A 27,854-nucleotide genomic window follows, 5' to 3' on the forward strand; every position below is an offset into this window, starting at 1 on the left:
TTTTCATCTTTTCTCGTTTTTGTAGAACATATATGATGTAATATTTACTACCCATAGTTGAGGGTATGTCCTAAAATCCAAGAGTTAGATTGTTAAGAGTCGTCTCTGTAGTTGTTGGAACAAGGTATGGAATAGTTTTGTGTTATTTTTTCCTAGTGCAATCTTGGCTGCTATATAAGCAACTTTTGTTAACGTAAAATTAGAAAATGTTTCCAGCATTCTTCATTTTTCTTGGCTCTGGACTTCAACATTGTCAATACAATTCGAGATTCAAGAGAATACCCAATAACTACTGAAATAATTTGTCACAAGTACTCGTTTGTAGATTTTTCAAAATAACGAAACAAAATATTCACTAAATTTTGTATTTAGCTTTATTTTGGTTATAAAGGAAAATTCAGAAATTACTAATATGATACTTAAAAGAGAGGAATTCAGCGTTAAAATGAGAGAAGTAATCTTGTCATTTACAGTAGTAATTCGACTTTCCTTCCATTCTCATCTCAATTTTGGGAGAAAATCTTTTTATGGGTTTCTCAAATTTCTTTTCTTTCCCAACTTTCTTCCTCTCCCTTTGTTTCCTTTCTATTTCCAACCGTCTCCAAACAAAGGGCTAGATTGGGACGATTTGGCTATTCTGGAAAATGCATGTAAAATTAATTATTTCTTTTCAGGCCGTGTCTGGAATTCCCAGGCAAAGCTCTAAGCTAGGCTTATAAATTTGAGGCCCTAAACTTCTGCAGAATGTGAATTGCAATTCGTTGCTAAAGGTGGCTTCCTCTTGAAGCTAATGGTGATCGTTGGACTTTAGGGCAGCTCATACAATGTCGCCCCTACCTGGAAGTACGAAGATCAGAAAGTAATACAAAAAAGAAAAAACGGATGGGAAGCGAAGATCCAGGTAAACAAAGCAGCTGTCCAGATTCTAACACCTCTGTTTCATGTAATAGGTAGTATCTGGAGCTTATTTTAATTTAATTGCTGGAATGGATTCATTTTTAGCTCTGATGATATCTGCAGCGGTGTTCGCGTATTAACGCAGCAAGTGCTTTTGTCTTCCGACTCAGGATCTTCAATATGAAGGAGAAATATTCATTTGTTTATAACGTTCGAGAAAAGACTTGGAATCGCCCAATTTTAGAACGGATTGAAGTGAAAGATGTATTTTCTTTCTGTTATCCATAAATCTACTCAGTCCATACAGATTTTCCTCTGCTTTCTGTAGAATATGGATTCCGATTGCAAAAAACCCATCAGCTCAAGACTCGGAGATGGTATCAAATCCTGAGATTGCCACCCCGAATCAAGACCCAACAACAATTATTCAAATAACCCGTCAAAACTACTAATTTGTATGGTTTTTAGAATTTGTTTTGTACCCATCTCCCATCATCTATAGTTGTGTAATAATATATTGGCAAAATGCAATTTTTAAATCATTATCTTTTTAGTTTTATTTTATTAAGTACTATAATTTTTATTTTATCGTATTGAACTCTTGTATTTATATTTTTATTTGTATTAAAAATCTAATGGTCATTAATTAAAGTAAAACTAAATATAAAAGTTAATAGAATAAATAAAAATCTCATAAAATAAAAAGTCTTTGATAAAATAAAAAATAAAAATATAAAAGCTTAATAAAAAAATTAAAATCTTAAAAGCTCGATAGAAAAATAAAAAAGTCTAGGGGTTTAATAATAAAATTTGCCTAATTTGTTATATTTTCAATCTCTAACTTATTAGTTTTACATAGATAAAAATTTCAAATTTTATAATATTTCACTCTTATATCCAATGTTTTCAATTATTGTAAATTTATTATAATCAAATTGAATTGATTTTCTTAAGTGAAATTAAATAATTGTATTGATATAATAAATCATTAAACTTAATATGACTTTTCATCAATTTTACAAATGTTTGGTGTATAAATATAAATTTTTATTTAAGTATGGTTAAAGACAATAATTTTAGTTTTTTAAATAAAAAGTGAAGTGTCACATGAGTTCTTCGTATTTTAAATATTAAATTTCTTTTTGTATTTTAAATACTAATGTCAACAAGATTTTCGTGTCACACTAAAGGTCAACTAATTTTTTTATGGATTTTGTCAATTAATCAAAAGTATGAAATTGTTTATTTTGGATAAATTTGCAAAAATTAAAAGAATGTTCAAAACGCGGGATTTTATTATACCGAGTGAACGGAATTCTTTGAAGGCAAGGACAAGCGTAAAAGAAATAAACTGGGAAACAGCGGAGCGCTTGAAGATTAATCCGAGGAAATGTGCTATGAAAAACAATGAGGGAAAAAACAGAGGAAACAGAAGACATGTTGTTTGCATATATGATGTTGAAGTTTGTTGTTAATTTTGCGTAATTGTATCATGAAATTTACTTGCGAGCGGCAACCGGCTGCAGTCGGTGATTTCTATTCGTCTAATATATCTTCTGATTGGTTATGAGTAACAAAGTTAACCTAAAAAATTTCATGCATATCAATTCTTGTTGGCGGTATCCATAATTTGCATATTCCATGCGGGCTTTATATTTATAAATATTACTCGTATCTTCTATGTTCTGCTGAAGCACAAAAACCCAAGAGATCCAAATAAGCAAGCAAAAGGATGAGGAGGAGCCCTTTTCAGCCTATATTATTTTGTGTTTTCTTGTTTATTTATTCAAGGTTGTTTCTCATACAAATGGTGGTGGCTCAAAACAAAACAATCCAAGTGAATGTGGGAGTGGTACTTGATTTGGAGGATTGGGTTGGCAAGATGGAGTTGAGCTGCATCAATATGGCCCTCTTAGACTTCTACGCCAGCTATAATCATTACCAAACCAGATTGGTCCTCAACATCAGGGACTCCAAGAGAGATGTTATTGGTGCGGCCGCTGCAGGTTCTCTCTCTCTCTTTCCTATTGATGTTAGCTTGTAAATTATATTCTTGTTTCCTTAATTATGCTAGATATCTAAACATGGGACTTTTCAAGTATTCTTGCCTCCAATATCTAGTGTGATATGGTAAGAATGACTTTCAATTGTTGTTTCTTTCTAAATACAGCGTTGGACTTGATAAAAAATGTTGAAGTGCAAGCACTCATAGGACCATCAACATCGATGCAGGCAGAGTTTGTTATTGATCTAGGAGAAAAAGCTCAAGTACCCATCATATCATATTCTGCATCAAGTCCGTCTCTTACTTCCAGACAGAGTTCATATTTTTTCAGAGCTACACAGAATGATGCAACTCAAGTGAATGTCATTGGTGCAGTATTTCAAGCCTTTGGATGGAGAGTAGCAGTGCCCATCTACATAGATAACGAGTATGGCCAGGGAATTATACCTTATTTAACTGATGCTTTAGAAGCAATTGACACCCGCATTCCTTACCGGAGTGTTATTTCTCCGTCAGCTACTGATGACCAAATTGCAAAAGAGCTTTACAAGTTGATGAGTATGCAAAATAGAGCCTTTATTGTACACATGCCACCCTCTCTTGGCTCTCGGCTTTTCACCAAAGCAAGAGAGGTTGGAATGATGAGAGAAGGCTACCTTTGGATCATGACTGATGGGATGACTAATTTCTTGAGCTCAACAGCTCCTTCAATCATTGACTCGATGCAAGGGGTATTGGGTGTCAGAACTTATCTTCCCAAGACAGAACGGCTTGAAAATTTTCAGATTCGATGGAGAAGGAAATTTCAGGAGGATAATCCGGGTGCAGTCGGTGCTGACTTGAACATTTATGGACAATGGGCTTATGATGCTACCATAGCACTAGCCATGGCAATAGAGAAATCTGGGACTGAAAGCTTAGGCTTCCTAAAGGAAAATGTGTCTAGCAATTCAACGGATCTTGAAACATTTGGGGTATCTCAGGATGGTCCAAACCTTGCTCGAAGATTATCACATATTAGTTTTAAATGTCTTACTGGGGATTTCCTATTTCTTAATGGGCAACTGCAGCCATCAACCTTCCAGATAGTTAATGTGAATGGTAATGGAGTGAGAGGTATTGGATTTTGGACACCAGGTAAAGGTCTAGTCAAAATATTGAATTCAACAAAAAGTACAAGTGAATATGAGTCTAGTCTAGCTCCAATCATATGGCCAGGAGACTCAATTTCAGTTCCTAAGGGTCGGGAGATTCCAACATATGGGAAGAAATTGCGAATAGGTGTGCCAGTAAAGGATGGTTTTGGTAAATTTGTGATGACGACAAGAGAACCTACTACAAACACCACAATGGTGACAGGCTACTGCATAGATATATTTAATGCCATAGTGGAAGCATTACCTGATACTCTGAATTATGAGTACGTTCCCTTTGGCGAGCCTGGTGGAGAGAATGCTGGAAGTTACGATGATCTCGTCTATCAAGTGTACCTAGGGGTAAAACGCCTTAATTTTTCTCTCCAATTATGCACTTAACGCTAAATGCATATTTTTTCAATGTTTTCATGTCATTCTATCTGCGACAACAGAATTTTGATGCAGTGGTGGGAGATGTAACAATTATCTTGAACAGATCCCAGTATGTGGACTTCACCCTGCCATACAAGGAATCAGGAGTAAACATGATAGTACCAAACGAGGACAACAAGAACAAAAATGCATGGGTTTTCTTGAAGCCTTTGACGTGGGACCTTTGGGCAACTAGCTTTTGTTTCTTCATTTTCATAGGACTCGTCATATGGATCCTTGAACACAGAATAAATAATGATTTTCGAGGCCCTCCTTCACATCAATTCAGCACTAGCTTATATTTTTCCTTCTCAACCATGTTTTTTGCTCAGAGTAATTTCCACTCCTTTCCTTTCTTGTTTTCATGAATTCAGTTGTTTATGATTCAATAGATCACTGATGATCTTTGATTTCAACTTTTCATTTAAACTTTCATTACAGGGGAGAGAGTGTTCAATTGCTTGGCTCAAATAGTGTTAATTGTATGGTGTTTCGTGGTATTGATACTCATCCAAAGTTACACCGCCAGCCTCACAAGTCTGCTAACAGTCCAGCAGCTCCTGCCCACTGTTACCGATGTAAATCAACTTATAAAAAATAAGGAGAATGTTGGATACAAGAATGGTTCTTTTGTCCGACAAGTCTTGAAGAATTTGGGTTTTGAAGAAACCAAGCTCGTGGCTTATAATTCTTTTGAAGAATGTGACCAACTTTTGTCCAAAGGAAGTGGGAATGGTGGCATTGCTGCTGCTTTTGACGAAGTGCCATATATGAAGCTGTTTCTGGCACAGTACTATTCGCAGTATACCATGGTGGAGCCTATTACCTATAGGACAGATGGCTTTGGATTTGTAAGGATTTCTCATCTCCTCTTAGTTCTCTGCCTTTCGTTCTCTTTCTCTTACGTGCATCTCTTTTGTTTTGTCGAATACAAGGTCTTTCCTATAGGTTCACCTCTAGTAGCAAAGGTTTCAAGGGCAATTCTGAACGTGACTGAGGGACCTAAAATGAGGGCGATCGAGGAGACATGGTTTGGCATCCAAAACAATTGCCAAGATGTTAGCACGTCCATCTCTTCTCCTCGGCTTAGTGTTAAAAGTTTTTGGGGACTTTTCTTGATTGCAGGATTAATTGCAATTATTTCTCTTGCCATCTTCATATCCATATTTATTTACGAACACTGGCCCTCTGATTCCAGAGATTCTGGATGGAGTAAAATTATTTATTTATTAAGAATTTTCGACCAAAGGGACTTAGAATCGCATACTTTCAGAACTGACAGGAATACTACTAATCGTCCCAACAATCTCCACAGGTTTGCTAGAAGGAACAGGTTCACCATCTGGGGAACATAGTGATGCAGACACAAATAGGTAGGCATCGAAAAAGAGCAGTAGTACAAAATGTTTAGCTCATCGCTCTGTCTAGTTAGAGAAATAGCAATCAAAAGGAAGGAATTAGGTTATAATAATGATATTAAAGTGTGTTTTAAATCAATCCATCTTAAGTTCAGATTACATATATGTTTGCATCAACTTATGGAAAATTTGCATCACTCTAGGTTGGTGCAAAAATTCAGCATAAAATTATAACAAATTTGTAACTCAATTAACTATATGGTATCAGGATGCTTGTGTTATGAACCTAAATAATAATTGACCAAAAAAACACTCTTATGTTTATTCCATATATCTCAATGTATTTATACAAAATACCTAGATCTATTTAAGGTAAGTTAACTATATAGGAATAATTACAAGAAATAAATACAGGAGTATTACAGCTATAATTCCTAAATAAGTATATAGCTATATATGTTAACTCTCTCCCTCAAGTTGGTGCATAGATATCACACATGCCCAACTTGGATAATGATGCATAAAATGAGCCACTAGTAACAGCGTGAGTCATCATGTTGGCCAGCTGATCTGCACTCTTAATTCAAGGAACCTTTATCATACCAGAATTCAGATTATCCTTGATATAATTCCTATCAAGTTCAATGTGCTTAATTCGATCATGTTGAACCAGATTGTTAGCTATCTCAGTAGCTGCAGTATTATCACAATAAAGTACCATAGGTTTCTTTTGACTAAACCCGAGTTCTTTTAAGAGAATTTTTAACCAAGCAAGCTTTGTGGTTGCATGATGAAGAGCCCGGTACTCAGCTTCTGCACTAGACAATGATACCACATTCTGTTTCTTACTCCTCCAAGTCACCAGATTACCTCCAACGAATGACATATAGCCTGAAGTAGACTTGCTATCTAATTTAGAGCCAGCAAAGTCAGAGTCTGTGTAACCCATAATATCCAAGTGTCCATGTTTGGAGAACATAATACCTTTACCTGGAGAGGACTTCAGATAAGCCAAAATACGATTCACTGCATTCATGTGTCGATCACTTAGATTGTGCATAAACTAACTGACAACACTAACTGCATATGATAAATCAGGCCTAGTGTGGGTTAGATAAATCAATTTTCCCACTAGTCTCTGATACCTCTCCTTGTTAGTCGGAACCTGATCAGGATAGATAGATAAACCATGATTCAACTTAATGGGAGTGTTTACAGGTTCATGGGCAGAATTACCAGTTTCAGCTAAGAGATCTAAAATATACTTCCGTTGGGAGAGAAAAAGTCCTTGCTTGGACCGAGATACTTCAACACCTAAGAAGTATTTTAGAATCCCCAAGTCATTCATCTCAAACTCTCTGGCCAAGTAGCTTCGAAGTTTCTCTATTTCACTAGCATTACTACCTGTAACAATCATATTATCAACATACACAATAAGCAAGGTAATATCATCATTATGCTCCCTCTTATAAAATAGAGTATGATCTTCCAAAACTTGCTTAAAACCATACTCATTCATTGAGTAGCTCAGCTTGACAAACCATGCCCTTGGCGATTGTTTCAACCCATACAATGCCTTTTTTAGCTTGCACACCTTACCTCCTCCTAGTGTAAATCCTAGAGGAGGATCCATATACACCTCCTCTATCAAATCACCATGGAGAAGAGCATTTTTTACATCAAACTGGCGTAATGGCCAGTCTAGATTGACTGCAAGAGATAGAATGACTTGAACGGTGTTCATCTTAGCCACAGGAGTAAAAGTCTCTTGATAGTCAATCTCGTAGGTTTGAGTGTAACCTTTGGTCACCAGTCTAGCCTTGTACCTTTCAATTGTCCCATCTGACCTGTATTTCATTATAAACACCCACTTGCATCCTATTGTCTTCTTTTCCTGTGGCAACTCAACCATCTCCCAAGTAGAATTTTTTTGGAGAGCCTTCATTTCCTCTTCTATAGCAACCTTCCACTTAGGATCTCTAAGGGCTTCCGAAAATGACTAAAAATAGACACAGAAGACAACTGAAGAACAAAAGCTAGATGAGCCTTAGACAGACAATGATAAGAGATAAAATCAGAAATAGGATAATAGACATTAAAAGATGATTTGGAAAAACCCAACCTATCAGGTTCTCTACATTCATGAGGGGGATATCTCCTACATGATCGTGATCCATAACTTGTGGATTCAAAATAACATTTTCTAATGTTACAGGACTAGAATCTTTCTCTAAACTTGAAGTTGTAGGAGAGTGAACACATACCTCAGGGTTAATAGTAGAAGAGTCATCCGATGGCATGGTAGTATCATCAAGAGGGGCACTAGAGTCAAGAAAAGGCATAACAGTGGCATTATGTTTTCTTCTTGTATAACCGTTTTGAAATAACCTAGCTGGTCTTTCATTCTTTTTCTCCTTAAATTCAAACTTAAACTTAACATAACAAGTATTATCTAAAGATTTCTTATTCTCCATAATAGCTGAATTCTCCCCCTTACTCGACATCCACAACTTTTTCTCTTCTAACCATAATCATTCCTCTTCCTTACTACTAATCTCCCCCTGAAGAGGAAACATAGATACATCCCCAGAAAAATAAGATACTTGTTCACAAAACTGAACATCCATGGAAATATAATATTTACCTGTAGGAGGATGAAAATATTTATAGCCTTTTTGAGAATTAGAGTAACAAAAAAAACACATTTAAGAGCACGTGTATCAAGCTTATCCCTATATATAGAGTGTACATGAACATAACATACACAACCAAAAACCTTAGGACAAATATTTATAGCAGAAGGAATAGAATGAAATTGTGATAACATCCTTAAAAGGGTTTGAAAATTAATGATATGAGCAGGCATTCGATTATTAAGAAAGATAGCAGTCATGACAGACTCAGCCCAAAACCGTTTAGGAACATGCATAATAAAGCTTAAAGCCCGAGTAAGAAGTTGTTTGGTGTAGGATGCCATGTTCTAGGAAGAAATTGGTAAGAGACTAATTTACAAACTCACGACCATTATCATAATGAAAAACTTGGAACTGAGTATGAAACTGTGTGATAATCATTTTATAAAATTGAGGAATCACATGTATAACATTACTTTTAGATTTCATCAAATATACCCAACTCACTCTAGTACAGTCATCAATAAAAGACACGAAGTATTTATGGCCTGAGACAGATGGAGTAGAAAAAGGACTCACACATCAGTATAAACACATGAAAAAGGAATAGAACTCTTATTGAAACTGATTTTGAAAGGAACACGATGGTTTTTAGCATAAATGCATTGTTCACATCTTAGACTAGAGATAGCAACATTGTGAAACAATTTAGGAAATAAACGCTCTAAATAAGAAAAAGATGGATGCGCCAAACGACAATACCATAAAAGAATCTTCTCTCTATCAAATGACTCTCTCCACTTGAAAACCATGGCTAGGTTCAGATTTAAATTCCATAGCCCCCTCTAAGTAATAAAGACCTCCTCTTTCCTTACCAATACTAATCGTCATCTTTGTACGTTTGTCCTGAAAGACACAATGAGTAGAATCAAATATTCCATAACAATTAAGATTTTTGGTAATCTTACTAATGGAAAAAAGACTATCAGAAAGATCAGGGGCAAGTAAGACAGATGACATTGAGAATGTAGGAGAAATTGAGACATTCCCAACTCTTGTAATTGGCATAGAAGTCCCATTAGCAACCTGTACAGACTTAACAGGTGAAAACATTAGAGAGGCAAGTATAGAAGAATTACTAGCCATATGGTCAGTAGCCCCTGAATCAATAACACAAGTGTTAGAAGCAGTAGAAACATATGTCAAACTAGAATTACCTTGTTGAGGAGACACTTGAGAGACATGAGAAGCAGAAGGTGGAGAAGTGTCAATAACAACAATCTGAGCATATTTCTTATTTTTCTTCTCAGCTTGTTTAAGTTTATACCACTCTGGATAGCCATGCTTCTTCCAACAAACATCTACTGTATGCCTGATACTATTGCAATGAGTGCAGAAGTGAGAATTAGAAGCAGTAGAATTCATAGGAACAGAAGAAGTCACTTGAGATGTGCTCTTTTGGATCATTAGAGCTGAAGCCTCAGAATGATTTTCTGTTCCCATGGTGACTTGTCTCTGCACTTCACGATGAACTAAAGAGTAGGTTTCTTCCAAGCTTGGTAATGGGAAGGTAGCCAAAACACGACTACTAACTTAATCCAAACTGTGATCAAGACTTGCAAGAAACATATAGATATGATCCTCTGTAATATGCTTTTTTTGTTTCTCAATATCAGCAGCACATGTCATGTCATTGGGCCTACGATAATCAAGCTCCATAAAAATTGAGTTTAACTCATTGTAATATTTTGGGAGAGGTCGACCACTCTAGCGCAATTGAAATGACCTCTTCATCAGTTCATATATTTGGGAAGAGTCAGAAACATTAAGATAGCTCCTCTTAGCCGCATCCCAAGCTTCTTTAGATGTCCCGCACTGAACAAAGTGTGACATTAGATTATCAGTCATGGAATTAATAAGCCAAGACTTGACAAGGGCATCTTCAGCTTCCCATTCATCATAGCCCGGATCATCTTCTGTAGGTGCAGCCAATAATATAACCCTTCTTCTTCCTGCCAGCAATATGCATCTTTAAAATCTTTGACCAAACACGATAATTAGAACCATCTAATTTAATATGGATTTGAGAAGAGGTCTTATGAATGGTCACCGTCGAGAGTTTCTTGCTATCAGGAATCTCTTTGTTGTTAGTTTTAGTAGACATTGCAGCTAGATGACGGCTAGGGTTTGAACAAAAGAAGGCAGCGGAAAAAAAATTTCTTTTGCTCTGATACCAGAATAACAATTGACTGAAAAAACACTCTTATATTTATTCCATATATCTCAAGATATTTATACAAGATACCTAGACCTATTTAAGGTAAGTCAACTATATAGGAATAATTACAGGAAATAAATACAGAAATATCCAGCTATATATGCTAAGTAACCTAAGCCAAGAGAAGGAATGTCTCTTCTTAAAAATTATGTGGGGAATCATTATTAAATCCTCTTTGAAATTGTCACAACTGCACAAGTCAGGAGAGCTGAAAATGGAGTCAATTGCAATCTTGAATACTAGGGAGCTGGTTAGGAAGAAGAGTATGATTCCTCAAGTACTGGTGCAATGGGCTAATCTTCGTCCAGAAGATGCTAAATGGGAGGATATGCAATTTTTAAAGGCTCAGTTTCCTGATTTAGTCCTTGAGGACAAGGACAAACTTAAAGGGAAGGGTATTGTTACGAACCTAAGGCAAGGGAAGGAAAGTCCAATTATCAGGTCCAATAACAGTAGTAGCAGCAGTAGTAAGCTGGCCAATTCAGTTGTGGGTGATAAAGGAGGCACGAAATAATAAGCAAGAAGAGAATGAAAAGAATCTATTGTTAATTAGAGAATTGCTTGCTGTATATACTATTTTTTGTCATTTGTCATTATTTGTCATTTGTCATTTTCTTCATTTCTAGTTATTATACTATATTTTCCTATTATGGCAGCAGCTATATAGCCAATAGGAGAGGAATGCAATGATTAGCAAATGAGCAATACAAATTCTCTTCTCTCATCTAATTCTTTTTCTCTCTCTCTCTCTTTTCCTTCTTTCCTGATTCTTTTCTCATTTTTCCTCTAAATATTATGTTCTTTCTTAGATCCTTGTAGAGTTTGCTCGGTAATGTCACAGGTATACAGCAGCTTTCTAGAAAATTTAATGAAATATTTAACTAATCATATTACAATACTATTCATTATGCTGATCATTTTTGCATTAACTAATTAAACTATGAACTGTCATCTACATAACTTCATCATCAGCTTAACCAGCTCATTTGTAGCTTCCTAGCTCCTCAACTTCTTCTTCAGCTACTGTAATTGTTGGCTTGGACTGCCATATATATCCCAACACACATATATCTAGTCACAAGTGCCTTTTGTAAACAAAAATTTTCTTCAAAATTTTTTTTTTCTTTTTATATTCAGTATTCATGTAGGGTCATACTTTAGGAGATTACTGATGATTTCCAAGGAAAAGTCTGAAAGGATCCTAAACTAATTAATAAGATCTCGGACTTAAAACAGAAGACAAGAAAGTGATAGGCGCGCAGCTAAATTCTTTATTTTCTTGCAAGTTGCAACCAAACCATATATAAAGTCTACTTTGGCTCAGACTTCAGTAACATGAGAAAGAACATATGCATGTATTAAATAAATGGAAAGTGTATATGATTCAAATACTTTGATTTAGTCAAAGTAAACGATGATGGGTACAAGACAAAGGGAGATCGTTGACGATGAGAATGGGGCTCTCCATTTGTTAATCGGATGGCATAGATCCTCTGTTAGTAGGAGGAAAACAAAACCCTACTCATATCTTGAATTGAAGGAGTATATGAGTATCAAATATTCAAGTTACATTTGAAGAAGAAGAAGAGGACTACTCAAGAAAAACCACCCAACTCTACTTCAACTATAATATTGATGCTTAGCATGAAACTTTCTTTGCAAGTAAGAGAATACCATGTTAATTAATTAGTTAAACTAATTTCTCGTAAAGAGAAGTAGTAAACTTCATAATATTTAAGAATCTTTTATAAGCTTAAGCAATCCAAGGATGAAATTTCCTCGCAAGTCGCAGATTAATCAAGTAAAATAAAAGGTAATGAATGAGACAGTTGAGAACCCAGGCACATGCAAAAGTAAACTTTTCTTCTCTGATTTATTAAATACACAAACAAACACACAGACACACATATATATAGCTGTCGATTGATTTGGTAAATCTTGTATTGTCGTTGGCAGTTCTGTTTCATAAAGTTTGAAGCATCTGATGAATATAAGGAGGGAGATGAGAAAGAGCCCTTCAAAATCTGTTCTCTCTTTCTCTTACTTTCTTTCATTCATAGGAATGGTGATGGCACAAAACACAACAATATTAGTGAATATAGGAGTTGTTCTTGACATGGACAGTTCGGTAGGGAAGATGGGGTTGAGTTGCATCGACTTAGCCCTATCAGACTTCTACGCCACTCATGGTTATTACCGGACCAGGTTAGCCCTAAAGACCAGGGACTCCATGAGAGATGTTGTTGGTGCAGCTGCAGCAGGTACCCGTCTCTTTCTGGATTTAATTTGGTGTTGAATTTGGCAAAAAACATGTCATAATCGGAATAAAATTCTCTTATAATCAGATTTTTCTCTTCCCACGATCATAACAAAGATGGTAAATAAAATATATACAGCAATAATAAATAATTAATATTATAATAGAATAACTAATTAAAATTTCCTTCCGTTTTGAATTCTTTATTTAGCCAAATAAGTTATTAAGATTTTCACTCTATTTATGATTTTCCTTAATACCTATTCCAACTCCAAAGTCAGAAAAAGAAGGATCTAATTCATTGTATTTGTGTATACAAGATGCCACGCATTAACTATATGTATTTATTTATCTACTTATTTCTTTCACCATAATTAGATGTGGAGTTTATCAAGTCAGTCCAGGATTAATTGGTCGTGGTTTATATCATTAAGAAAAGTTAGTATTTGATTTTTCTGTGTGTTGTCTCTGCTGCAATAAGGTTTTTGTCGCTAGAAAAATTAAAAATGTCTCATCTTCCATAACAAGAATTCTAAGAAGATCAATTCCAACTCCAAGTTGTCTAGTATTGTTGACTAATAAACGGATTTGATTGTTTTATTAGGGAGACAAATAATCTTCAAAATTTGTTTCAGATTGCTACCAAATCTTATTTACAATATGCTTAAAATAACTGAGAGTACATTAATTTCACCAATCATTTTCATAGATAGGAGAAATTGTACAAATTTCTGAGAGTAATTCTTTTCTTTTGACTACTTCCATTGTATTTTAATACAAAATAGCTCCACATTTGGAAAAATACACCAAATTATTGATAAATTTTGTTTTCTTTTTTACTTTTTTTTTGGGGGTGTTTAAATTTTTTAAATTGTATGCTTTATTACTTCTGATTGTACTATGCAGAAAATACATGCAACACTAAGAAAGTACATATAATAACTAGAAAAATCTTATTTGTAAATAAGAAAGAAAGAATTGTAATACTTTTTATTTTTTGATTCATGGGATATAATTGTAGTAATTAGAATGTCATTTTTGCAATTTACTTTTTGAAATCATTATTTATAACTTAATCAAGCATTGTATTTTTTGCATTTTCTTATAAGAATTATAAACCAAAGAAGGGGGAGGAAAAAAAAAGGTATAATGTAGCTAATTACCGAAAAAGAAATATAAAGGGGAAAATTGAAAAATAAAACAAATCGGGCATTTAATTGGCTACCGCGTTTTTATGTTGCTAAAAACTCCACTTCGTTGCTAGAAATTGGTGGCAAAATATTCTTGCCAGAGCGTCACATATGTACAATCCTTTAATGTCACTAGATATTATTCGTCGCTATTGATAAAAAAAAAATTATTATAAGCTTTCAGACATCAAAATTTATCGGACACATCTGGGAAACTTTAAAAGTATAACTTATTATTATTATTTATTTATTTTTTAAATACTTTGAAAAAATATTCTATTTACGAAGGATTTTTAATTTTACGTTCTGAATTTCTTTCAAAAACAGCATTGGACTTGATAAAAAATGAGGAAGTGCAAGCAATCATAGGGCCAACAACATCTATGCAGGCTGATTTTGTTATTCATCTTGGAGAAAAAGCTCAGATACCCATCATTTCGTACTCTGCAACAAGTCCTTTTCTTACTTCCATAAGCAGCCCTTACTTTTTCAGAGCTACACAAAATGACTCAACTCAAGTTTATGCCATTTGTGCAATGATACAAGCTTTTGGCTGGAGAGAAGCAGTCCCCATCTACGTTGATAACGAGTATGGCCGGGGAATCATGCCTTATTTAGTTGATGCTTTGCAAGCAATTGATACTCGTATCCCTTACCGAAGTACCCTTTCTCCTGTTTCCACTGATGATCAAATCGTCAGAGAGCTTTACAAGCTGATGACTATGCAAACTAGAGTTTTTATTGTCCACATGTCATCGTCATCTCTTGGCTCTAGATTTTTTACCAAAGTAAGAGAGGTTGGAATGATGAGTAAAGGCTATGTTTGGATCATGACAGACGGGTTGACTAATTTCTTGAGTTTATTAACTCCTACTGCCATTGATTCAATGCAAGGTGTACTGGGTGTTAAACCTTTTGTGTCGGAAACTAAAGAGTTGGAAAATCTTCGAGTTCGATGGAAACGAAAATTCCAGCAGGAAAACCCAGGCAGTGATGATGCTGAATTGACTATTTTTGGACTATGGGCATATGATGCTGCCATCGCATTATCCATGGCAATTGAGAAAGCTGGGACTGCAAAATTTGGCTTCCGCGGGGCAAATGCTTCCAGCAATTACACTGACCTCGCGGCTCTTAAGGTCTCTCAAAATGGCCCAAGCCTTATTCAAGCGTTGTCAAATACTAGCTTCAAAAGTGTTACAGGAGATTTTGTTTTTGTTAATGGGCAGTTACCATCATTAGCTTTTCAAATTGTTAATGTTATTGGTGACGGAGCAAGAGAACTCGGATTTTGGACACTAGGAAACGGACTTCTCAAGAATTTAAGCTCAATAACAGCTACAAATATATATTCTAATTCTAAGTCCAATCTCGCTTCGGTTATATGGCCAGGGGATACAACTTCTGTTCCTAAGGGTTGGGAAATTCCGACCAACGGGAAAAAGCTGCGTGTCGGGGTGCCGGTGAAGGGTGGTTTCAATGAATTCATAAAGGTGACAAAAGATACTAGCACTAACACCAACACAGTCACAGGCTACTGTATAGATGTTTTTGATGCTGTGGTGAAAGCCTTACCTTATGCTTTGCGTTATGAGTATATTCCCTTTGCCAATCCTGATGGTAGCACTACAGAATCTTACAATGAATTGATCTATCAAGTGTATTTAGGGGTAAAACTTCTAATCTTTCTTGTATTAGTCCACATTGCATATCTTTGTTTTACTAATGGGCGTCTTTTAATCAATTTCTGTGACTCTATTAACAGAATTTTGATGCTGTGGTTGGAGATACAACAATTATCTTCAACAGGTCCTTATATGTGGACTTCACTTTGCCATACACAGAATCAGGTGTATACATGGTCGTGCCAATTAAAGACAAGAAGAAAAAAAATGCCTGGGTTTTCTTGAAGCCTTTGACATGGGATCTTTGGGCAACAAGCTTTTGTTTCTTTGTATTTATTGGATTCATTGTGTGGATCCTTGAACATCGAATAAACGAAGAATTCCGAGGACCTCCTTCATATCAATTGAGCACCAGCTTGTATTTTTCCTTCTCGACCATGTTTTTCGCTCAACGTCAGTATATTCCCTGTGTTTTTCGTTCTATTGAATATTGTATCTAGCTAGCTTGACTTTATTATTTTCTTTGACAACAATTACAGGGGAAAGAGTGGTTAGCAACTTAGCCAGGATAGTGGTAATCATTTGGTGTTTCGTTGTATTGATTCTGATACAAAGTTACACAGCCAGCTTGACAAGTCTGCTAACAGTACAACAGCTCCTGCCCACTGTTACAGATGTTTATCAACTTATCAAAAACGGAGAGTTGGTGGGGTACAAGAGGGGTTCTTTTGTTCCAGATATTCTAAAAAGCTTGGGTTTTGAAGAAACCCAGCTCGTGATTTATGATTCTGTTGAACAATGTCACGAACTTCTATCCAAAGGCAGTAGAAATGGTGGCATCGCTGCTGCTTTTGATGAATTGCCATATATGAAGGTATTCCTGGCTAAGTATTGCTCTAAGTATACCATGGTTCAGCCTATAACTAAGACAGATGGCTTCGGATTTGTAAGTTCCCACCATTTCTCTTCTTCTTTGTGCTTTTTGCTTATGCAAATGTAGCTTCTGATACGGGTTTCTTCTATTTTGTGAGTTTCAGGTGTTTCCTAGAGGATCTCCTCTGGTACCTGATATATCAAGGGCAATCTTAAATGTGACTGAGGGAGATCAAATGAAAAGAATTGAAAACGCATGGTTTGGAAAACAAGGCAATTGTCCAGATCCTAGCACCTCTGTTTCTTCTAATAGCCTTGGCCTCCAAAGTTTTTGGGGCTTGTTTTTAATTGCCGGAATAGCTTCAGTTTTAGCTCTGATGATATTTGCTGTCATGTTTGCCTGCGAATATAGGCAAGTTTTGATATCTTCCGAATCAGGAACTTCTATATGGAGCAGAATTCGTGATTTGTCTAGCATTTTCGACCAAAAGGACTTGAAATCACACACTTTCAAGAAGAGTGAAGCGGATGAGATTATTGTTCCTTCTAGCATGGGTGCTCCAAGTCCATCAATCTATTCTGTCCATACAGATTTCCCTGTAGAAGAGGAGATATCTTCTGCAGAATATAGTGATACAAATCCTAATGACCAAGCCCTTCAAGAGGTAGTGCTAATTAGTATTCAGCTAGCTGACCTAAACCAAGAAACCCCAACTACTGAAATAACCAGTGAATGGTAGTGATTATAGATTTTTGGCCATGATCCTTAGTTGTATATTGACATCATGTTCACATGAGAGTAGCAATGTAAAGAAAATGTTATTGTATGATGCTAACTTGTTGATCTTAAGATAACTAGTATCAAGCTCGCACATCTCAAATGAAGAGAGGCCAACAGATACTAACCAGGAAGACAATTAATTTAAAGTAGGAATAACTCAAGCAGCCAAAGATGTCCAAGTTAACTTCTTCTGTACCTACACTACTTCACTTTGAAGTGCAAAACCTTTACTGAGTCCAGAAATTTCTCCAATCAATGAAAAGACATAAGAGTTATAAATTCTCGGACCAAAAGGAGGAAAGGAGATTGGTATTGATGGATCTATACAACTTCTATTGAGATGTTAATGGCTGCAGAGAACATGATACATTGCTTACAAAACTTTCCTGGCATTCTGTCATTCATGTACAGGAGCATAAATTTACATGGGGATGTCATGGAAAATATTGTTCTAGGCACTCTTTTAGTTTTTGGAAAGTGACAGGCTTTGAAATAAATGAGTCCATACCATTAGCATAGCATTCCTCTGCGCTTTCTGACAATGCATTTGCGGTCATCTGCATTCACCGCCTACATTTGTTAGTGTATATGAACATACATAAATAACTAGAAAACATGAGTATTTTCATGTTTGTTTGATGATAAGCATGAACCGGAAACAAGAGATAACTTGAGAAGTGCAGTGGCTACAAGGAGTGAAAGAGCATACCGCAATTATAGGGGTCCGCCTTGTAGACGGCATACAACCTGGACTATCTGGTAATGAACTGGAGAAAGGTGCAGACAGTTCAATTCCTGCTTTGGTAGCAGCATCCCAACTGCCAGTTTCTTCAAAAGAACGAATCAATCTTGTGGCTTGAAGGCCATCCATAACTGGCATGCAGACATCCTGCAAAAATTAGTTAACTATGAGGGCTCAATCCAGATTAATACCATCTTTAAAACTAAAACGATCCTATTTTCTCCTGAATATTTATGTCCTACTGTTTGTTCTTGTATACTCATATCCACAAACTTGAACAAATGAAAGCATCAGAAAAGCATTTCCAAAATAAAATTACCATCAAAACAAGATCATAACAATTGCCCTGAACTGCACGCACAGCTTCAATACCATTGTTAACCACATCTATAGTATGGCCCAATTGCTTCATCATTGAACGTGTCACCATTACATTAACATTGTTGTCTTCTACAAGAAGGATCTTAGGCTGTAATTTTGACATTGGTACTTGTGGACTACGTCCACATGTGGGCTGAGAACTTATATCGGATTTCTCCTGTGCAAAACATGACCCTTGGGGTTCCCTTTCTATTGCCTGTGCATCCACTTCTCTGCATGGTTCTACGTGGCAAGTGGAAACCATGGTACAATTGTGCAGTTGACTACTGTCATCTTGAAACTGTTTGCTTCTACAAGCCACATTCTCATTATCAGGTTCGGGGCTGTGACTATACGAACTTTCAGGTTCAGATAATGTGTCAGCAACTTCAACTGTAGAACAGGCATCCTCAACTGAAGCTGTCTCTTTTAATCTAACGTTACTAGAGGGAAATGAGTAAAGATTATCTGAGAGTCCATTCAGTTTATGAGAATTATGGGGAAAAATTTTTTGAGTCCTGGTGGATCCATTAGAAGAGAATGGAGAGCCCAAAGTGAGTGGTTGGAACGAAAAGAAGCCAGCAGTTTCATCTTCTGTTCCAGCATCATGATCTGCCATCTCAGAGAGTTCCTCAGCATCATCAGAAGAATCACACATCGAGGATACCTTATATGGTAAAATAAACGTGAAAGTAGACCCACAGTTTACCCGGCTAGATACAGTAAGACGGCCACCCATCAGCTCAACCTAATCAATATTCACAGAGATGTCAGAATGTAGTCTGAAAATCTTTATTTGAAACTACGGGAATGGTAATTTGGAAAACCCGTTATATTTGGCACGTATATAAATGCAAATAACATTTGATGGTAAGAAGACTTCACCAGCTGCTTGCATATTGCAAGACCCAATCCTGTCCCACCATATTTTCGAGCATGATCTGCGCTGACTTGCATGTATTTTTTAAATAGAGTAGGTAAAGCATTTTCTGTTACATGACACCAAGAAAACGTAAAGAGCACTTACAATAAGAGAACTACAAAATATACTAGATAGCTGAAATAAAGCTGATTAGATTTGCACCTGGTATTCCAATTCCAGTGTCATAAACATCACAGCGTAGCCAGACTAATGTTTCTTGTGATTGTGCTTCCTCCTCTTTATCGCCATCCATTAGTTTTCTATTTCGACTGGGGGTTCTAGGTTCATCATTAAGTGAATGATTTTGATGAGGATTGTAGGAACCATTTTGATCATTGTTTGTTTGGGATGCCAACGTGCATTTCTCCTCTTTGGATGCATTTGCTGTTGACGGACTAGCAGATGACTTCTGATGGTTTCCATCTGCTTTTCCAAAACATGGATCTGCGACCACATAAAGATTTATTCCTACCTTGCCTTCATGGGTAAACTTGATTGCATTGCTGTAAAGAACAGATATTACAATGAAGGATCAACACAAAGCCTGTAAGAACACACACAATCAACATAATCTTCAACCGAAGTTCTCAAAGCTACATAAGCTAGTACCTGATCAAGTTGGTTAGGATTTGCCGTATTCTTAGAACATCTCCAATCACCTGAAATTGAGGCATTACAGGAACATCAAGGAATTGAGGTGGATTCAGCTTTACCAGCCTGTATATCAGAAAAGCAGCTTCTCACCTCAATAGGAACATCATCCGCTACACATCCTTCAAGGATCAGAAACTTTTTTAGTGATGCAGCAGCAGTTTGGAGTACATGCTTGACTACCTCTCGCGGACGGAATTTTGTAGCTTCCAACTTCATAACACCGGACTCAACCTTGGAAAGGTCAAGTATATCATTTATAAGTTGAAGCACCAGATCTCCTGAAGATATCATGACATTCAGGAGTTGTCTTTGTTCACGGTCAAGGTTCGTGGTGGAAAGAATCTCAGCCATGCTAACAACCCCTGATAGAGGAGATCTTATCTCATGAGACATAGTTGCTAGCATTTGTTTTGCGCGCATTGTCTCCTCTGCAGAAGCAACAAAGCAAGATTACAATGAGGTTCTCTTTTCTAGAAGAAGCAGAATTGGCCATCGGAAATTTTCACTGCAGAAATGAACCTGTTATATGGATTGTTTTATTCAGTTCTGTTTCTTTAGCTTTTTGTACTGCTATCTCCTCTCGAAGCTTTGCCATCTTCTCTCTTTTCCTTACCTATTGTATAATCAGGGGCTTAAATGCTCATTCCTTTTCAAGATAAAGAAAAATCCTGACCGACTATGAAAAGGAAGTCCTTTACCTGGTCAGTTACATCCATTCCCATATAATTTATCCCAATTGTCACCCCTGACTTGCTAAATACAGGTTCTACATAAATCAAAAATGTCTTCGACCCAAATAATTCAGTCTCAAAAGTAATTTCCCTCTTTGCAGGCAATCCTTTTTCCAGAACTTCTCTCTTGAAATCTTGTGATTCCTTAACTCCTGCTCCTGAAAAAATTTCCATATCTGTTTTTCCCAGTATGTCCTAGAACAAAAACTGAGAATATGAGAATCTTAACTTCACTCAAGCAAACAATTCTGTAAAGTGAAAACAATAGGGAAAACTTCAAGAAGGAAACAAAGACCCTACTCAAAGAGGAAAAGTACCAGTTGCAATTCATTACCTCCTCCCCTAGACGAGGAAAATGATTGTAGATAAAGCGATATCTTAACTCTTTGTCCTGAAAGAAAACATTTTCAGCAAATCAGCCTCTTCAACTAGAAATGGACCTTCAGTTAAAAGTAAGAATCATAAGATTACACAATACAAGTTGGAACTGGAAACAACCTGGCAAGAAGCAAAAAAGAGATTACAGTCTTAGAATCATAATTACCTGATGGCCCATGACAACAGGAGCATTTTGGAGTATAAAATGCAAGAAATTATCTGCTCTTTTCAGAATCTGCGAGAGTTCTTCTACTGGCGATGACTGCCTTTCCAAATCCTTTATGCTTTCTTGTAATTTCTCAATAAGTACCTGCTCTCTTTGAATGCTGGCCTCCAATAATTTTTCTAAATCCATGGTTCGCTGCTTCCAGTACGCAACAGTATCATATTCAGCATCTACTACTACTCTCTTGTTTTGAACTGTGACATCTTTCTTCCTTATAGGAAGAACTTGATATAAATCAATAACCTCATCTAGAATAGATATTGGACGTTTATCACTACCATATCCTTCTTCTTCAAATCGAAAATCTTCCAATATCTCTAACTTTTTGAGCTCAACTTCCTGCCTCTGTTGGCTTAGGATGTCAAGCTCTTCTTTAAGAAGGCGCACGGCATTTATCTGCTGATATTCCCAATGCTTTACAAGGTATGCCAGCTGAGAAGAGCCCCTGTCAGTGTAATTCGTTAGCTCTATCAGACGGTGGAAATCAACTATACTTGGCTCCTCAACTATTGTGACCTCCTCCAACATATCTTGATCCCCTCTTGGCTTTTCTACATTGTAAGGTTTTTCACTATCAATATCTTCAGGCCACATTGAAGGAACAACTTCAATGTCCATGTCTTCAATTTGCTCAGTTTGATCATTATCCATCTTGCTGAATTTGGAATTGCTTACATTCACTTCATGCACCTATGGCAGATATGAAAACCATGCAACATGCAGCAGTATATGCATCTGAGCCAACTGCAGTCCAACTTTTTCGAACATGTATCATACAAGATTATCTTCGAAGTACAATGGTAGAGACCAACTTTTCAAGGAGAAACACTGAATCTTATTAGGACCTGCAAAACAACAACAAATTGCAGATGGAATCACATCCAGATCATTACAAACAGAAAATTAAATAAACCTTACCAGAATTTTAAATATATACTATATTTACATGAGATAACCAGTAACAGTAACAAATAAGAAACCTACCATACAACAAAATTGAAAAGGGAAGTTCGAAAGATCATTTATCTAGGCCAGAAGGGATACAGAATAACAGAAAAGAAGAAAAATTAAGGGAGAATGACTATGTCACCAGCGAATTATGCTACTTCATAATAAAGTGGGTATTCTACTTCAAGGACGAAGATAAAAGTAAAATTGAAGTAAATTGAGTTATAAAAAGCAACTAAGTATTGCAAAACCAAGTTGCAGATGGTCCCAGGTACCACAATTCAGAGCAACTTTGTTAAATTAAGGAATGATCACCCTTTACAACTATTTATCAAACTGAGTAAGAAAACAAAAAGAAAAATAAAACAATAGTAGTCTTACTATAAATAACAAGGAAACTCAAAACTATGAAGTTGGCAAGTATGTTAGCCCCAAATAGTTAATGGAAGAAATAAAAGGCATTCATAAACTGAACAAACATATGGTAGAATACTAAAATTCAAGACGGTCATAAAAATCTAATCAGTTGATCAACTTCCATAACAAAATGATGATGTTGGATTCAAATTCTGCCATTGAATTGAAAACTAAGACTTCACATAAACTTGTTCTACCATTAAATTTCTTTTTTAAGAAAAGAAAAAAGGAGAAGTCTTTATTACATCACAATCATATCTCCTACTTAACAACTTGAATGTTACAACTGGACACATGTCTTTATGAGAAACTTCTAAAATCAAAATGTGACATTCTGCACAGTTCCAAAACTTCAATAAGATCCAACAAACAGAGCCAGGAGTCAGAATTCTTCCATGAAAACGCATACCTTTTGTTTGAAAATAGAAACCAATCAAATTCCAAAACCAAAAACAAAGCATTGAATTGAAAAGAACTGACCTTTTTGGTTAAACAGAAGCAGCCCAGAAAAGAACACCAAAGTAAGCTGCTTCTTTCTTCTTCTTCTTCTTTCTTTTTTCTTTTGGTTGCAGAATGGACACAAACCTTTTCACTGTAGATCTGAGGAATCTCCTAAACTGATGGGAGTCAATAGTATTTCAATAGAATTGTAAAAAAAAGGGAAATGGTTAATTAACTACTGCAAGAGAGAGAGAGAGAGGAGAGCATGTGAAGGAAATGAAAAACAAAAATGAGGGGAGAATAGAGAGACCCAAAGAAGCCATGTGCAATTGAAGGTCAAAAATATTAGAGAATTGTTAAGCCTTTTCAGTTACAAATTTTATATATTAATTTGTTATTTCTTTCTTTCTTTCTTTCTTTCTCTCAAGCTATCTGTGTATGTTTTTGAGGTTACATTCAGACTCTCTCTTCTCTCTCTTTGCAGAAATCTTTATATATATATATATATAAATGTGATTGCGTTTTCAATCTCTGTACGTGAATAGATATACATTCAACCAGTCACAAAGAAAAAAGAAAGTTGCTTTCTCTGTAAAAAATTTCTTTTTACTTGTTTTTGTTTTTTAAATGGAGCAAATTTTGTTCTTGTTCCCCGCCCTTCACTATTCCTAGGTGACGCGCGTATTTCCACGCGCATAATTGGCGACGGCGGAGTTGGATTTTAAATAGACGATGGTATTGACTGTGTGCTGCAAAAATCTTAATTACAAGGATTAGTTCTACTAGTTTGATTTATTATTAGTTTCCTAATTCGGAAATTCCCACTTCAATCTCAATTTTCATTTTTTCCTTATTGTTCGTTAATAAATACAGCAGAGTTATAATCCTAATTATTTAATTTCGTGTCCCACTAACAGAGATAAATAAGTTAAATTTAAAAAAGAAAACTAATAATTTTGAACTTTGCAGACAAACTTATCCAGAGACTTAAAGAAATCAAATTCAAGCTTTCACTTATTTATTTAATGGGTGATGAAAATTAAAGTTATTAATTATTTGATCTCTGAAATTTATTTTCTTGAACTTAAATAATATATTAAACTGATTTCTAATTTCTTCAGTCATATTTAAAAAAAATCATAATTACATCATTTATTTGCATGCATTAGAGTTTGGTCATTGCGAATACTAGAATCAGTTGGATTTGGTACCTCCATGAAAGGAATATATATATATAAAAATGCACTTGACTTTAAATAATTTCAAAAAAAATTAAAAAAGGCCCCAGTAATAATTTACATAAGGAAACAAAATATTGAATTCAATTAGTTGGAAGGACATGGTATGATAAATTGGTCTGTTTTTATAATGGGACAGTTTGAATTCCCATATATTTAATATTTATGCAACTAAACCATTTCCAATCTGGCATTTCTTCTTCTTCTTTGTCTGTGTAGCAATTCTCCACGTGACTAACTCTGCTAACTCACTTTCATGGCCAAGAAATCTAAACAATCACAAACTTTATTTATTTACAATCTCATCCGCGTTATGTTAGTTAGTTTTTATTTTTATAAAAATTATAAAAAGAAAAAGGAAAATGATGAAGTTTATCACAGTCCAAAATATTATGGTAAAAAAGTTTGCAGTTTATAGATGGAGACAGCATTCCCTAATACATGGGTTAGTTGGATTAAAAAAGATATATTGACTAAGGTGATACAGTCCCTCTCACTAGGTTGATAAATTAAGGGTTTATTTACCTAAATCCACTACTACTAGAGACCAATAAGATGGAAGCCAATGTTCATTCATGCAAACATTTCAGCTGATTGATTAATTGTTTTTCTATGTGTTCATGTGCACTGTTCACTAATAACAAGGATTTTAAGTAAAACAAATGCCTGTAGGCCTCTAAATAATTGACTTGTAATGGTAATTAATTAGTGAAATTGACCCTGCAAAAGTACATAATTTACACAACTATCTCACACATTTCCATACTTGTGTTTATTATTATGACTGACAGAAGTTTAAAATAATATATTCAGAGTGTCAAAGCTTAACCAATAATAAAAATTGGCCAACCCTGTCTCTCCCTTTTGTGTTGGGTTAGCCGGCCGGTTGGGGCAATCACATGGCCTTTGATTTATTTATGTATTTCTTGGCCGGCTTATGTCCTTAATAAGGTACATGTGCCTTCAATTTTTTTAGTTTTATTGTTTTCAATTTTCTTGGCCAGCTACGTGGATCGACTTCTTTCAAGTATAATTTAATTTTTCCTTTGGTAGTTTATTCATATATAATCAAAGTGAAACCTATCCTGCATATTAACTCATCTTAATTAGTAGTGTAGAAATTGGTTAAAGGAGCACTTCAATTTCTTAAGATCCAAGAATTTCACTTTAATTACATTAAGATTTTTATTTTGGCAAATTTATCTTAACCTAATTGGAAACAGTGATAATAATAATAATAATAATAATAATAATAATAATAGTTATTAAACTCTACATTTAATTTTAATTTGGTTATATCGTTTTAATTCGTTTTATTTTAATTATTTAATTTTAATTTTAGTTGTAATTCAGTCACTTTTTGATGTCATTTTTTTTCAATCACTCTTTTTTATTGACTATTTATGTCGTATATTAATTTTTTATTTATAAAATTTCTATGAAATACAATTAAAGCTGAATAATTGAAATGGAACAAATTAAAACTTTATAACTAAAATAAAATTAAATATAAGATTTAGTGACATTTATATTATTATCCTGAAAAATTACTAAATTTAAAGTTAAATTTTAATAGTAAAATATTCAAAAAATATGAGCACTTTATTTATATATTTTGATTATTTAAATATTAAAATTTTTTGGTTGTTCGTCTCAGTACTCTCTCAGCATGCAAGGTACTCGTATGCCACTAGTTCCTTCATCATTGGCCTCAAACTCATATTCAAATATGGAAAAGTTACACATTTGTTGGTTTAGAAACTGAATATCTCATTTCGATAGAAAGTGGATAATCTACTCTTTCCACGAGACGTAGGATCGAAAGGGCGAAATTTCATCTTCATCTAACCTCTACCACAATACCTTTCGATGGTGCGGTCACTAAAAAATTACTATCATTCTAAACTATTGACTTTCTCTTTTAAGAGAATTTAATTACAAAAGATCATTAGATTTGTTAAAAACTTTAACGGTTTTGAAAGATTGACGGAGAGTATAAAATTTTAGTAAAATTAAACTAAAAAGTCTAATTTACATAGAATTATATCTTAAAAATAATATAAAGATAATCAGATAGGAGAAAATAGTAGCATAACCAAAGTAAAGCCGTTAGCTAAAATAGGGACAAATAAATTGCCAGGACATATACTCCGCAAACAAATTAATCATCGGCGTGACAATATCTAATATTCATATTAATATTAATCTCATTATTTTCCTCCTTTTTGTGGGTCTAAAATTCTAGACGAACCTTCGCTATAGTGATTGTTAACTAAACATGCACTGCATGCATGAATCTTGAAGTTTATGGGAAAAAACGAAACACTACTGACGAATCTAAGCTTTGGCTACAGATTTAAAAAAATTGGTGTGCGAGCAGACGTGACTCGTGGATGCATCTGCTCGGGCAATGCGATTGCGATTAGGGATTTGAGCAATGCGCACCCTTTTCTTTATTTTATGGTTTTACGGATGGAAGAGAGGAAAGTAAACCGTCGTGAGGCGGCGGCAGCAGCAGACAACAGGTGGGTTTTGGGACCCACAAATGCTTCCTTGGGCAACTTTGTAATGCACACCCAAAATAGTTTTAGATCGCTGAGTCATAAATTATTTATATGGGGAAAATACTTCCACAGTTACAGGAATATCCCTCTTTGTATACACACTAGACAGATGATTAACATCAAATACCCAATTATTAAACTACTTGTTAATTATCTGCTCTATTATTTAAAATAATCTCTTTTTCTTTTTATTTTAAGACTAGAAAGGAAGGGTTCAAAATTTAGTTTATTTTGATCATTTACTATATTTAAAATATATATTTTTATTTATTTTAAAATAAAATAGTTAAGCCTCAAAACTTTAGCTCTATAAACACCATATATTATATATTATAATTTTAATTGTTAATATTTCTCAATACTAATAAAAAAATAATAACTTTTTTCAAATGAAAACATCCAAAAATAGCATAATCAATTAAATATAAAGCCAAGTTTAGCTTCCATCAGTCATAACAATCATCTTCGTACATATGGTTTTTATATTTTATAAAATTTTCCATACATTTTTTCCCATAGAATTATTACAAATCCTAACTGTTATTTAGTAATCAAAAGCAGCTTAGAATTATGAATTATTAATGATTGGGAGCTATGAAAGGAAAAGAAAAATGGTCGTGCTCTTCTGTCAACATAATGGATAATAAAGTTGCATATATATATAAAAGCTATAGCTGCAAGCAAGCCTTGGATCATGCAGAGGTCATCATAATGGTGACATAAATCAATAGTTCTCCAATGAACATATTCATGTGCGGGCAACAACAC

At 34.9% G+C, this 27,854-nt stretch overlaps 3 protein-coding genes and 1 long non-coding RNA gene across 4 annotated transcripts; 3 read left to right on the forward strand and 1 right to left on the reverse strand.

Moving 5' to 3' along the window:
• Positions 1 to 485: 485 nt before the first annotated feature.
• LOC125369474 lies at positions 486 to 1,436 on the forward strand. Its single transcript, XR_007215173.1, has 2 exons — positions 486 to 901; positions 1,021 to 1,436. It is a non-coding gene; the product is annotated as an uncharacterized LOC125369474 (long non-coding RNA).
• Positions 1,437 to 2,200: 764 nt separating this feature from the next.
• On the forward strand, positions 2,201 to 5,967 carry LOC8265214 (glutamate receptor 2.7). Its single transcript, XM_015716990.2, has 5 exons — positions 2,201 to 2,903; positions 3,068 to 4,398; positions 4,491 to 4,803; positions 4,912 to 5,321; positions 5,406 to 5,967. The coding sequence occupies exons 1-5, from the start codon at positions 2,630 to 2,632 to the stop codon at positions 5,823 to 5,825; spliced, it is 2,748 nt and encodes a 915-aa protein (XP_015572476.1). The 5' UTR covers positions 2,201 to 2,629; the 3' UTR covers positions 5,826 to 5,967.
• Positions 5,968 to 12,435: 6,468 nt separating this feature from the next.
• Positions 12,436 to 17,551, forward strand: LOC8265212 (glutamate receptor 2.7). The gene is made up of 6 exons (XM_002515326.4): positions 12,436 to 12,552; positions 12,696 to 13,000; positions 14,514 to 15,856; positions 15,952 to 16,264; positions 16,351 to 16,757; positions 16,849 to 17,551. The coding sequence occupies exons 2-6, from the start codon at positions 12,724 to 12,726 to the stop codon at positions 17,422 to 17,424; spliced, it is 2,916 nt and encodes a 971-aa protein (XP_002515372.3). The 5' UTR covers positions 12,436 to 12,552; positions 12,696 to 12,723; the 3' UTR covers positions 17,425 to 17,551.
• A 186-nt stretch (positions 17,552 to 17,737) lies between these two features.
• Positions 17,738 to 23,758, reverse strand: LOC8265211 (histidine kinase 5). Its single transcript, XM_048372203.1, has 12 exons — positions 23,324 to 23,758; positions 21,419 to 22,323; positions 21,209 to 21,265; positions 20,842 to 21,069; positions 20,663 to 20,756; positions 20,234 to 20,571; positions 20,099 to 20,148; positions 19,652 to 19,992; positions 19,453 to 19,556; positions 18,527 to 19,315; positions 18,175 to 18,354; positions 17,738 to 18,022 (listed from the first exon to the last, which is right to left on the reverse strand). Exons 2-12 carry the CDS (start codon positions 22,127 to 22,129, stop codon positions 17,900 to 17,902), a joined length of 3,015 nt encoding a protein of 1,004 aa, XP_048228160.1. The 5' UTR covers positions 22,130 to 22,323; positions 23,324 to 23,758; the 3' UTR covers positions 17,738 to 17,899.
• Between the last annotated feature and the right edge of the window lie 4,096 nt (positions 23,759 to 27,854).

This window comes from Ricinus communis, chromosome 3 (assembly GCF_019578655.1).
Source record: "Ricinus communis isolate WT05 ecotype wild-type chromosome 3, ASM1957865v1, whole genome shotgun sequence".
In the NCBI taxonomy this organism is placed as follows: domain Eukaryota; kingdom Viridiplantae; phylum Streptophyta; class Magnoliopsida; order Malpighiales; family Euphorbiaceae; genus Ricinus; species Ricinus communis.

Excerpts from the sequence above, each read along its gene's own strand:
- LOC8265211 (XM_048372203.1), bottom strand. The coding sequence starts at position 22,129 with ATGGATAATGATCAAACTGAGCAAATTGAAGACATGGACATTGAAGTT. Across the intron at positions 20,149-20,233 it reads CGGATGATGTTCCTATTGAG|GTGATTGGAGATGTTCTAAG; the intron begins GTGAGAAGCTGC and ends CCTCAATTTCAG. Across the intron at positions 18,023-18,174 it reads GGCGGACCCCTATAATTGCG|ATGACCGCAAATGCATTGTC; the intron begins GTATGCTCTTTC and ends CGGTGAATGCAG.
- LOC8265214 (XM_015716990.2), top strand. The coding sequence starts at position 2,630 with ATGAGGAGGAGCCCTTTTCAGCCTATATTATTTTGTGTTTTCTTGTTT. Across the intron at positions 4,804-4,911 it reads AACCATGTTTTTTGCTCAGA|GGGAGAGAGTGTTCAATTGC; the intron begins GTAATTTCCACT and ends CTTTCATTACAG. Across the intron at positions 5,322-5,405 it reads GGACAGATGGCTTTGGATTT|GTCTTTCCTATAGGTTCACC; the intron begins GTAAGGATTTCT and ends GTCGAATACAAG.
- LOC8265212 (XM_002515326.4), top strand. The coding sequence starts at position 12,724 with ATGAATATAAGGAGGGAGATGAGAAAGAGCCCTTCAAAATCTGTTCTC. Across the intron at positions 16,265-16,350 it reads GACCATGTTTTTCGCTCAAC|GGGAAAGAGTGGTTAGCAAC; the intron begins GTCAGTATATTC and ends CAACAATTACAG. Across the intron at positions 16,758-16,848 it reads AGACAGATGGCTTCGGATTT|GTGTTTCCTAGAGGATCTCC; the intron begins GTAAGTTCCCAC and ends TGTGAGTTTCAG.